The following is a 13,328-nucleotide window of genomic DNA, read 5'->3' on the forward strand; positions in this document are numbered from 1 at the left end:
ATAGACTAAGGAGACATGTAGATGGTATCATGAGCTTTCACTGCCCAGGAAAGCTCATAATACCATCTCCCCTGGAAAACAGATCGTTACCCTCTCCCTATGCAAAAGAGAAAGTGAATGCACACTGCCAACACAAGAGGGAGATAGGGATCCACCTTGACCCTCTTCCCATAGGTGTAAGGGAAAACAGGCTCCTACTGTGCCAAACATTGCACCTTCATATTATGCATTTTTATATATAATGCATATTGGGAAAAGTATAGCAGATAAAATGTGATAGTTAAGGATCAAAATACAGGACTATGTAGCACTTTAAAGACTAACAAGATGGTTTATTAGATGATGAGCTTTCGTGGGCCAGACCCACTTCCTCAGATCAAATAGTGGAAGAAAATAGTCACAACCATATATACCAAAGGATACAATTAAAAAAAATGAACACATATGAAAAGGACAAATCACATTTCAGAACAGAAGGAGGATGGGGGGGGGGGAAGAGAAGGAAGGTAAATGTCTGTGAGTTAATGATATTAGAGGTGGGGAAAGGTAGATGTCTATGAGCTAATGGTATTAGAGGTGATAATTGGGGAAGCTATCTTTGTAATGGGTAAGGTAGTTGGTGTCTTTGTTCAACCCCCCACGGAGAGTGTCGAATTTTAGCATGAATGACAGTTCAGAGGATTCCCTTTCAAGTGCAGATTTGAAAGTCTTCTGGAGTAGGATGCATGTAATTAGGTCCTTTGGTATATATGGTTGTGACTATTTTCTTCCACTATTTGATCTGAGGAAGTGGGTCTGGCCCACGAAAGCTCATCATCTAATAAACCATCTTGTTAGTCTTTAAAGTGCTACATAGTCCTGTATTTTGTTTCAGCTACAGCAGACTAACACAGCTACATTTCTATCACTATAGTTAAGGATAGCATTCACATAGGGAACACTATCTAGCTGATAGGCCAGCTCTATTTTAAACATTTTAAAAATCCTACAAATTACATAAAATACCAGAATTATTTCAATTGCCAGATAAACTATCAAATTGTCTTGATTTTAGGATGATGCCAGCTTCACAGCTGTATCATGAAGTAGGGCATAGGGATTTGTCACTAAACTGTTTGTCACAAACAGTTGTGTTTTTTAAAGTTTGTGTGGTGAGATAAGACTGAAGAAAACATATTTACTGAACATCATTTACTGACCCACAAGCTTCACTGAGGTATTTGTTTCATTTCCATCAGAAAGTTCCAAAGGATGCTTCTGATACCAAACACAGAAGCCTTTTAAGTTTTATCAATACACATGCTTGATACACAGAATTATCTAAGAAAAGTTTTGTTGCACTCTTCATAATCTAATACTTGCTACCACTAATTCAATGAACCAAGTTCAGCATGCTCTAGCCTGCAAGCTAGAATATATAGCATGAGAAATCCCAAATAATCATAAGCTTGAACAGATGTACATAAGCAAGATCTTCTTTACTTACAGCAGTTTCAACAAAATGTTCCACTGAAGTTGCTTTTTAACTGTGCTATGACAATTTTTTTTCAAATCCCTTCTTTGTATTTATAAATTTATCTGTAGTTTAAGAAAATTATTAACTCAATGGAAAATAAATGTGCTTCAGAATCTTAAAAACATGCTAGCAGCTATAATAATCAGCCTGTTCAACCCAGAAAGTAGAATTTAATCCAGTCCATGAGATCTGAGAAAGATAGTGAGATCTGGAAGCTGGAAATTTACCAAATTTACCAAGAACTTGGAGCAGAGCATCTTAAACATCCATTCTCCTTTTGGAAGGGTATCCGTTAAAAAATATGTACCAATGTAATTATTTTTTTAAGATGTCAATGCTGTCTTGGTAGTCTAGAAGGGAATGGTCTGAAAAAGGATAGCAGGTTATTGGACAGATAGAATTACAGGAAACCCCCAACATGAGACCACCCGAGTTCTGACCCCCTGCACTTACAGCCATTTTTGTAAGTGCGGAAGGGGCCGAAACCCCCCCAACTTAAGTCTTCGGCCCACATTTACGACGACGCACATGGTAAATGAGGGGTCGAGTTACAACACCCGCAACTTGCGACGCTTCCCCAGGAACCAATCACATCACAAGTCGGGGGCCGCCTGTAGAGTGAAAATTTTCATGAACTAACTGGTAAGTGTACAAGAGGTTAGTTGACAAGCCTGGTTTATCTATACTGTGAACTGGAGCACCATGGAACTTGGAAGATTATATTGTATCCATGTCTACAGTGAAGTTTTTGATGATTCAGGTACATTTTTAGCACTGCACACTTAATTGCCCACAGATTTTTCAAATTATTTTCCAAATGTATAAGTCTCTTTAAAATTGAAAGGAATTTATGTTTGCATGGTTATAACTAACTTATTACTTCTCCCCACCCTCCACATCTTCACAAATGGATTGGCTTCCATATTTTTAGCACATTGGTCTAGGAAAACAAATTGTGACTTGATCCCAAGTGCCCAACCTGATAGTACAGAGCACTTTTGTGTTGAATAAAATATGCAATCAAACCTCAAGATTCTGAGTTTTGTGATAATTTAGAGGTCTTTTTGTGTAAGTTCCTCAAAGTGCCAAATCAAATAAGGAACAAAGTTTCTGTAATATACATGTGGCCTGTTTAATTTTTAAAATGAGTATGCACTGAAATAGTTATCAAAATGATGTATGAACAACAGTGGTATAAAACTGCCATACTACAGGCAGGAGCTGTGCAAGTTATGAGTTCACATATCATTCCTAATCCAGTATACCCCTTGTGTTGCAAGGTTGGTACTAAATGGCTATATAAACAAGAATGGTGGTTGTGCAATGTGCATAAAAGAGAAAGAACAGTATGAGGAAATTCATTTTCGCCTATGACAACTTGTATTAATTCACCGTGGGTATCTAGAGAATTTCTACGTCTGAGCTGTAGAATGTATATTAAGAACAGCCACACTAGGTCAGACCGAAGGTCTGTCTAGCTCAGTATACTGTCTTCTGACAGTGGCCAACATCAGGTGCTGTTCATTCCCTCTGAAGAACAGATAATCAGAGTGATACATCCCCTACTGCCCATTCACAGCTTGTGGGACACCATTCCTGCCCGTCTCAGCTAATAGCCATTGATGGACCTCTCCTCCATGAATTTTTCTAGTTCTTTTTTTAACCCTGTTATAGTCTTGGCCTTCACAACAATCTCTGACAAACAGTTCCACAAGTTGACTGCAGTGTATGAAGAAATTGGGGATGTAAGCAACTAGTAGACTACCCAATAAACATATGCTTATCAGGTAGTCAAGTAGTGACTTAACTAGTCGCGTTTCCCCTCCCCGTGCCTCTATAAGAGAGAGGCAGTAAAGGAGTTAGGGGGGAGCGGGAGCCAGTGCTGTGAAGAGTGGGCTTAAAAGCCAGTTCTCCTGCCCCGCCCCCGGTCTTGGGGGGGGGGGGGAGGGGGCAAGAGAGGAAAAGGCATGGGGCCGGGGGGATGGACGACCAGGCATTAACTGGGAATCAGCTGTCCCAACTCACGCTCAACCCCAGATGCTGTGGCTCTGCCTTTTAAATGTATTAAGACCTGGCAGCTCTTAATACATTTAAAAGGCAGAGCCACAGCAGGGTTAGCTCCTGGGGCCCAGAGTTATCCCTGCTGAGACTCCGCAGTTTCCCCTCTTATAAACTAATCAGGTAGTAAATGCAATTTAACATCCCTAGAAGAAATACTTCATTTTGTTTGTTTTAAACCCCTGCCCCTAAATTTCATTTGATGATCCCTAGTTCTTGTGTAATGACAAACAGTAAATGACACTTCTATGTTTTCTTCACACCAGACATGATTTTACAACTCTCTATTATAATCCCCTTAAGTCATCTCTTTTCCAAGATGAAAAGTCCCAGCCTTATTAACTTTTCTCCTACAGCAACTGTTTTATACTTCTAATCATTTTTGTTGCCCTTTTCTGAAACTTTTCCAATGCCAACATATCTTTTTGAGATGGGGCAACTTCATGCCAAGATACGGGCATGCCATGGATTGATATAGAGACAATGTGATATTTTCTGTTTTATTATCTATTCCTTTCTTAGCGATTCCTGCACATTAAGCAAATGTTTTCAGGGACTTAACCATAATGATTTCAAACTGTCTCACTTGAGTGGTTAACAGCAAATTTAGACCCCATCATTTGTATGTATGTATAATTAGGATATTTTTCTAATATGCCTTACTTAGCATTTATCAATATTGAATGTTATCTGCCATGATGTTATCCAGTTACCCTGTTTTATAAGATCCCTTTGTAATTCTTTGTAGTCTGGTTTGCACTTCAGTATCTTGAATAAAGTAATGGCTTGCACGGTACCTTCCACAGCCTAATGACTTAACCAATCAACCAATGGAGGTGCTAATTGTTCTTATCAGCCTCTTGTAACTATTTGAACTATCTACTCACTGTCTTTTTTTCCCTCCCCCTTTGTGCTATTTTTTTCCTCCTCGCTCCTCCCCTTATTTATTCTTGGATCTGGACTTCTAATACTCCTGTCATCTAAGACATGGGTTGTGCCCATGAAAGCTCATGATATCATCTACTTGTTTTGTTAGTCTTTAAGGTGCTTACTAGACTATTTGTTGTTTTTAAGTTTTTTCTGAGATTTAGGCTAAACTATATCAAATGCACTAACATTTTCCAGATAACTAAGCTGAAGGGTGAGGAGAGAGGCTGGTTAGTTTTTGGCAAAGCCACACAAAAAATTTGTTCAAGAAAACATGTCGTGTTCTGAGCTAGGATACTGGAATCTTGAAATACATCCCATCTTTTAGAACAAAGGGTAAAAATTAAATGGGCACATACTGTATATACAAATGTGAGGGCTACATCTCAGTTTTTCAAGATTATTCAGTTTAACAAGAATCAATAAAATCCAAAAGCAAAGCACCGATGGCCATCTTTTCCAAGTCTCTGAAGAATGTCCTGACTTCTCCTTGAGGCCTTCATGTCTCTAGCGTTTCTTCATTTGCTCCACAAGTATCAACAACACAGATTAAACAACTCGTCACTGGGAAAGCACGGACTTTGGAGTTTGCTATCCACTTGTCTGTTTCAGTATTATACTCAAGGATGTGCCCTAATCGGCCCACACCCTGAAAGCCAGCCAGGACATAGACTATAGAGCCCACAGCAGCACACTTCACTGTCACACCCTTCCATGGCATTGGTGATACCATCTTCCATTCATTCATCTTAATATCATAATATTCCACGTTGTCTAGGCCACCTTGAAATAAATCAAACAATTATTAGCAATATGAACACTGCTACTGCTTACCAAAAAAATCTCACCGAAAAGGCCTTTGACTCACAGTAGTAGAGGATATTTTAATCCATCATATATCTTTTCACAATGTGAATATTTATAGAACATGTATTTGTGTAGAGAATGCATAACCATACAGGCGGTAATATTTGTATTGCTGGAGTTCCAGCTGTGTGTTATTTCCAATTACAAGTTCCTGTTTAATAATTCTTCATTAAGCTTTCACTCCGGGCTGAAACTGGACATCCCAACTGTGTTTTTTTATTAAAAATCAATCCCTCCTCCCTTCTTAAGAAGGCAACATGGTCTGTAATTGGGATTAGCTGCTTTTTCCCCCCTCAAAAGAGAGGCGGCAGCAAGGAAAGTGCTGAAAAACAATTACAAGACCACAAACAATTTTAATGTACCATCCAATCCAAAAGCACTTTTATAATCAGTGCCTCACAACACTATCACACCTAGGGCAGAGAGGAGTAGTAATTCCCAGTCTTAAATTCTGACTGCTCAGACACACGCGATTTTGAGAACTGTTACCCTGAAAAGATGCGTAATCTATGATGATGGCTGTTATTTATAAATTTATTTCAGTGCCGTCACTGTGGTGAAAGTATTTAGTTAATCACGCCAATTTTCACTAACAAAAAGTTAATTTCAAAATACTATTTTGCCCCACTTGGAAGTCATAGATATTTTCCAATTCAGTGTTCAACTAGCAGGCTCAAAGGGTGGAGTTTCTGAGTGTCTCATTACGTGCATGTGAGATGCATCTACATATCATTCTTTGCACTGAAAACTACCATTATGTTAGAATACCGTTAGTTTATAATTTGCCATTTAATTAGCATTAATGTGAAACAAAATATTCCCATTGTTAGCATGAATAAGTAATACAGTTAGCATCTCAGTAATTCTCATCTTCAAAGCACTTTAGAAACATTACCTAATTAACTTTCAACACTTCTGTGAGGAAGGTATTATTATTTCTGGTTTACAGGAAGGGAGAGAGAGGATAAGACTTGCACGAGAGGATAAGACTTGCACAAGACTACCCAACAAATCCTATGTTAAGTATCTAGGGCAGTCAAAACAGGTAGTTTCACCCTTTTTAATTGTAGATTTGTGATAATTCTTTAAATTGTAAATTCCTCAGGGCAGCAACTGTACCATGTTACCCTCTTGTCAGATGACAAGTTAATCAAGTTAACCCTGTTTTACAAGAAGTTTCATTTAATAGTGGGAACAAGTTCCCCCAGCTTCCTACTGGCAGTTCCACCAAATCCAATTTCAAGTAGGATAGACTGGGAAGTATCTAGGATACAGAGAGGTAGGAAGAAAGGAGGCAACTGTGGAGGGCATGTGTTTTCTGTCACCCCAAAAATCAAAGAAATGGAGATAAAGATCATAAAATGAAGTTTTTGAGAGTGGCAATGTTCAAGAAGTTAAGCTTAGTAATTCTCCCAACCAAGCTGAAAGAGAAACCTCTCTCACCTGTGATCCTGTCTCAGATTGTGTGTCAAAACTTTTTTGCAGGCCATCAACCTAAGTTACATAACTTCATTTATGCAAATAACGTAGATGAAATAGATGTACTTAGGTCTGCTTACTGCAATGTCTTCAGTGCAGTAAATCAAAAGCTGAAGCCCTCCCATCAACTCTAGTTACTTTTCTCCTTTGGGTGGAGTTGATGGGAGAGCGCTCAGCAGTTGATTTATTGCATCTCTGCTAGACATGATAAATCAACTCCTGCTGGATCGATTGCTGCCTGTAGATCCAGGCTGTAGTGATGGCATGTCCTTAAACTGAGCAAGATTATGTATTTTAAATCCAGAGATACTGTATTTAGAGCAATTCCAAAGGACAGTAAGGGATGAAAAATGAATGCTGCAAAAAACCAAATAGGTAGGTTAATTATTTTTAATGATCAGTAATTACAAGAGGGCTGTGCCCAGTGCTCGCTACACTCGCCAAACCCCTCTGTCCACTGTGGCTGGATTGTGGCCTCTCCTCCTACCCATGGAGCAGCAGGAGGGGGAGCCGCCACCAGCCTTTTCTGTAGCCAGATGGGGGCTGGACCACGGGACCTGGACCCCAGGATTGGGGCCAGAGATAGGATGCTGAGGCCAGATGAGGGCTGGGCCCCAAATGGGGCCTTGTTGGCCAGGCTTCATTTTAATAAAGTAAAATATTATGTCCAACACAAAAAGGTTTCAACATTTTATTTATTTATGGCAGGAGTGGGGGACCTTTTTTGGGTCGGGGCCACTGACCAACAGAAAAATCAGTTGGGGACCATACATGTGAGAAGGAAAAAAAGCCTCCCCCCTCAAAATCCCCAACCATCAGTGATGTGGCCCTCCACTGAAACACCTCACTCCGTGGTGCCCCAACCTCATGGGAGTGAGCAGGACTGAGGCTCAAGGCCTCAGGACAGATTAACTCTTCTGGGATTCCAGGGTAGTGGATTTTGTGGAAACCCCGCCCCCTCCCCCAGACTCTGGGGTGGGGCCAAATATGAGTGGCTCAGTGTGTGGGACAGAGCTGCCATCAAGTGGGATAGGGATGCAGGAAGGGCAGAGGGTGTGAGGTCTGGCCAGGAGGGAGGGTGCAGGAACAAGCTGGGAGTAGGATGTCTGGCCGGGACAGGAGGGGGGGACTGGAGCAGGCTTGGGGACAGGAGGCAGGAGTGGGCTTGGGGGAAGGATGTCTGGGCAGGAGAGGTAGTAATGGGGGAGGGAACAGAAGCAGGCTGGGGTGCAGGGTCTCAGCACAGGGGTAAGTGATGGTGAGAGGGTAAGGGTCTGGGCATGAAAGGATGGGGGACACTTACTGGTCTTTGAGCCCTGCATCAGTCCGAGGGTTGGACTCCAGCTGCTCCCATTAGCTGGATTCTGACCAACAGGAGCGCAACAAAAGCCTCCAGACAGCACACTCAAGCACTGCTGTTTCCCCAGCCCAGGAGGGGGAGTGCTGCTTCTCCGTGCAGTGAGGCTTGAGGATTTCTCTCCTTCCCCTCTCCCCTACTGCAGCAGGAAGCCAGTGCTGGTGCTCCAACTGCGCAGGGGAGGAGGGAGGGTGAGGCTGCATGGCCAAACAAAGGGGGCCTGGGCTGGTCAGGTCAGTGCTGCCGGTTGCCTCCTTGCCCACGTTGCAGAAGTGCCACTCACTGCTGCAGCCCCACGCGTGGCTGGGGAGACAGTCTGTGCTTGGGTCTCACTGTGGTGGCTTGGAGCTGGGCTCAGAACATAGCCACTCAGCATGCGGCAGAGGATGGGGTGGCAGGCAGCCAAGGATGTGGAGCGCCTCGCCCTGCACCTGGTGCTTCTCCTGAGCCTGCTGGTTCAGCAGCCCGTGAGCACCAAGAACGACAGCAGCATTGCCCTGGAGTAAGTCATGGTGCCCGGAGGGCATGGGAGCCTGCCTCCATTCCCAGCACGAGTGGGCCTTGCACCAGCCGAAGCAGCCCCTGGGCCGGGGAACAGGCTGTCCAAAAGGCCATGGCCAGAGCTGAGTGGGCAGGACCATTGGGAGGCAGAATCTGCTCAGGTTGGGCTGTTAGTGTTTGGTGATGGCAAATCTGCCTGTCTGGGCAGGGAGCCCATGCGAGGGCAGAGCCTGTGGACACAGAGTGACAAGATGATGTCAATGTGCCATCTCACAGGAAATTTTTATATATGATATGATACGATCAGATATTATATGATATGACATATATGATGAAGAAAATACTGCTAGGAAGGGAGTTGAAAACAAGGGAAAAGCGTTTGTTGAAGAAGCTGCCATCTTCTGCATACGAGGGATGTAACAGTGTAGTGGATTAACTGATAAGCAAAAGCTACACGCATTTCCCCCCTGCCCGGACAGTAAATTTTTTTACCAGGCTAGCCTGTAGCCCAGCTCAGTCCTGGCTTGTGCAGGGTCTGGTACCTGCCCCCGTTGCAGCTCTGCATTTAAAGTGTATTAGGAGTCAGGCGGGTAGGCAGCCTGGCTCAGTTCCGGCTTGCGCCAGGTCTGGGAGCTGAGCCCCCACTCCCGGACAGGGACTGCTGTCACCCTATGCTGCTGCCTCTGTATCTGGTTTTTAAACTGGCTCCCCTCTCTGGACCAGCTCCCTCCTGGTACCCTGCGCTGCTGCCTCTGATACCAAGGCAGCAGCATGGAGTGGCAGGGGGCTCCTCAGGAGTGGGGTTGGAGCGCACTGGCTGCTGACTCCACCCCTAAGGACTATGAAATAGTCAAGTAACCAATAAGAATTCATGAGGTTAATTGACTATTCAATTAACTGATATTTAACATCACTACTGCAGATGATGCAATATTGAGGGCCTTTAATAAACTGAGACTTGCAGATCCTAGAGCTCTTTTCTTATAAAGGAATGCTTATCTTTGTTTACTGAGTAAATTTCAATTTTAGCCTTTGATTAATACCTTTATGTGACTGTGGTACCAGATTTTTACCAAGCATAAGGCAAAGCACTAAACAATAGGTTGACTGTATCATAATTTCTGACCTAAACCATAGTTTACAGTGCAAGTATACAAAATCATGAGTATGATATAGCTTCTATTTTTATTTTGCATGATTGCAGTTGCTGCCAAGCAATACATTCAAAAAATAATATAAGTAGATTTGTTGTTAATTGTAGTATTTAATGTATTTAAAAAACCCAAACCAACAAGTGGTCATACAAGTTACAAAGCTGCATAATTCAATTTTTTTTAAATGTTCATGTGATCCTAATAACTGATCAATTGGAAGACTGTAAGTCAGTCTTTTACTCATTTGCTCATAAAAATCTGTCACTTGTGTGAACTAGGGATGTTAAATATCGGTTAATTGAATAGCCAATTAACCTCATGAATTCTTATTGGTTACTTGATTATTCTATGATCCGCGAGGGTGAGGCCGGCAGCCAGTGCTCTCCAGCCCCACTCCTGAGGAGCCCCTTGCCACTCTGCACTGTTGCCTCTGTATCGGAGGCAGCTGCATGGAGTGCCAGGCAGGTGTTTATAAACTAGCTCCCCTCACGGACTGGCTGCCTGTCACCCCATGCTGCTGCCTTTGATAAAGAGGCAGCAGCGCAGGGGGGAAGCAGCCCGTCGGGGGAGGTGTTGAGTTCTCAGACCCAGTGCGAGCCGGAACTGAGTCGGGCTGCCTGCCCACCTGGCTCCTAATACACTTTAAATGCAGAGTTGCAGTGGGGGTAGGCCCCGGTCCTGGCATGAGCCAGGACAGAGCTTGGCTGCTGGCCAGCCTGCTAAAAAGTTTACTGGAAGAGGAGGGGGAGAAATGTTCATAGTCTATAGCATTAACCTATACGCTTTTGCTTATCGGTTCACTGGTTAATCAACTTCACTATTACATCCCTAGTGTGAACATGACTGCAATGGACTTTCTCTGTTCTGATTAGCGGCTTGCTTCAATCCTCCTTCTTTTCATTCCATATCTGATCCGGTTATCCTCTTCTCCCTCACCCAGATCCCTCCGTTGAGCCACTCTTAAGCAAATCTACTCTGCCCCCTTCAAACAAGTGTGGAACTAATATGCTGTTTGCCACTATGTTATTCGCTCTATTGTATATTTTCTCCCATCCCTGTGTCTATCTTATTTATGTAGTTTTAACAATCTTCAGGACAAGGAGTCTCTGTCATTCTGTTTGCTCGCTCAGTGTCAAGCACATTGGGGCCCTATTCCTGGTTGGTCATTAGGTACTACTGTAATAAAACATGATTATTAATAATTTATAACTTGTACGTGTAAAAGCCTGGTCAGAAACAATATTTTGTGGATAAACTGAATATAGTTAAACACTGAATACCTAAGCCATTTTGTCCACCCACAGCAAATATTTTGTCGTTTACGAACACCAGCCCATGATTCTTCCTGGCTTCTATCATTGGACACAGCTCAGTCCACCTGAAAAAAAAATGAAGAGTTACTCACCCAGTTCTTGATAATGTATTTATATTATTTCTCAACTTCTGACATTGGGAAAGGCAAGATATAGAAGAGGAAAGGTTCCTAAAGCACAGGCCTGCACTTTGCATCCAGCCAGCCAAATATCCTGCGTTCCTATTCACTATTCCTCTTTCCTTCTTCAGTAACTGCACAGTTCTTCTCAGTTGTCTCTCTGCTGGCTATCTGAAATGCAAGCAAATCCACAATAGCTACTAATGACAAAGGTAGTTAGAATCAGTACATACGTTTCTGTTGCCGGATCATAAACTTCACAGGAATTCAGGACTCTTCCAGAAACATTGTTTCCCAAGCTTCCTCCACATACATAAATCAGGCCATTTGCCTCCACCATCCCATGACTGCACCGCTGAGTCAGCATGCTAGGCTTGGTGTGCCAGCTTTCTGTTCGTGTATCATAGCATTCAAACAAATACAGAGCAGAGTTTCCTTCAAGAAAGCAAAGTAATGTTTACTTTAAAGGTTGCATTTGAAAAGAAAAACCTAACAATACTGTGTCAATACTTTAATCATTAGTTACAGGGGAAAGCTGCTTTCTATCCCACTCCTCTCTACCCCATCCCAGACTAGTTGGCCTAAACCTAGGATAAGTGTTGACATATGTACTTTAATGAAACTCATTTGGATGCCCGAGGGAGGTCGATTAAAAGAAGAAATGAACAGGGACATGAGAGAATGTATTTACAATTAGTTAACAGGATAGTTTATCTGATGTCAGCTTCCTTATTGGAAATGTGCTGAACTCTTAGATGGTGTCGTTAAAACAGATGAAGACTTGTAAATTGCACAGATTCATACAAATCAACAGGATTCAAATTGCAATACACAATATGATTAATTCACTTTGTAATGTTTCTTGCAATGTATTCTTTTTGGAATATAGTGGCAATATTAAGTTATACTGTAGTTTACTTCCATGGGATTAGTGATCACTTCACTACAAAACTGCCATTTGAAGTTGTACTTCTTTCCAGGGGATGGCAAGATGGCGTGCCTTCTCACTTTCTAAAGGTCCCGTATCAGTGCTCTTCCCTTGAAAACCCCAATCCAGGTCCTGCTGATGTCAACTGAAAAAGTCCTATTGATTGCAGTGGGAATTCAATGATACTTTAGCATTTAAGCTGGTGCTGGTCTGAATCATGGCACAAGTGAAAAATGTTGGGAGATAGATTCCACTAGCTAATCTGTGATTTTAACTCTTTATTCCATCTGATACCACCTGAATAAGGGCAAGATATTTCCCACTTTTCTCCACCTCTAGAAGTGAACAAACTCCCAACCCTTGCCTGTCTTGGGAGGTAGGGATTCAGACTCTTGGAACCCATGTGGCAGGGCATCAGGCCTGCAGAAACTTCTATGAAATGTACATATTTTTGTTGGACTAACCAAGATGCACATTTACTAATTATGAAACAGGCTGTGTCGCACCTTACTTCTGCTTAGCAGGGGCAACACAAAATTATAAAGCCAAGCTACACACAGAATGGAGCATATTTTTCCTTTATACAAAAACACACACTCATTAACACTAATGGAAGCATTAACAGGAATGGCCATCAAACTATATTTTTTAAAAAATCTGAAATTAAAATCAGTTCTGAATACATCATCACTGTAAATTAATCTTTACCTTATTTAAACAATGAGAGAGAGAGTTCCATCACTTGTACCAGCTAACAAAAATTTTCAAGATAAAACTAAGCAGCACACGCATAAAGGTCATAAGGGATTCAGAGGGTATATTAATCATGCTGATTAAGTGGAAAACAATCAGTGAAATCCTGACATGTTTTTCAGACTTTTATAGCCAATCCAACACCAAACAATAAGTTACTGACTTGTCAAGGAGTTTAATTGAAGAAGGGAAAAAAAAAAAAAAAAAAAGCAGCCCTGTAATTTACTATCAACTGTTACAGAAAGATTAGTGGGGAGGGAGGTTGGGGAAGAATAAAAAAATAAAAACACTTTAGACATACGTCAGGTGAAAATGTTACTTATTCTCTCTGATCTTAATCAGGAAGGTAAAAGTTT

At 42.0% G+C, this 13,328-nt stretch overlaps 1 protein-coding gene across 1 annotated transcript in view; it reads right to left on the minus strand.

Moving 5' to 3' along the window:
* Window positions 1-3,580: 3,580 nt before the first annotated feature.
* KLHL7 (kelch like family member 7) overlaps window positions 3,581-13,328 on the minus strand; it is a 36,742-nt gene continuing 26,994 nt past the window's right edge. Inside the window, exons 9-11 of the mRNA XM_006138353.4 lie at window positions 11,525-11,726; window positions 11,140-11,237; window positions 3,581-5,284 (exon numbers count right to left, since the gene is read on the minus strand). Of these exons, the coding sequence (XP_006138415.1) occupies window positions 5,001-5,284; window positions 11,140-11,237; window positions 11,525-11,726 (584 nt within the window). The 3' untranslated portion in view covers window positions 3,581-5,000. The remainder of the gene's footprint in view (window positions 5,285-11,139; window positions 11,238-11,524; window positions 11,727-13,328) is intronic.

This window comes from Pelodiscus sinensis, chromosome 2, assembly GCF_049634645.1.
Source record: "Pelodiscus sinensis isolate JC-2024 chromosome 2, ASM4963464v1, whole genome shotgun sequence".
Taxonomy (NCBI): Eukaryota; Metazoa; Chordata; order Testudines; family Trionychidae; genus Pelodiscus; species Pelodiscus sinensis.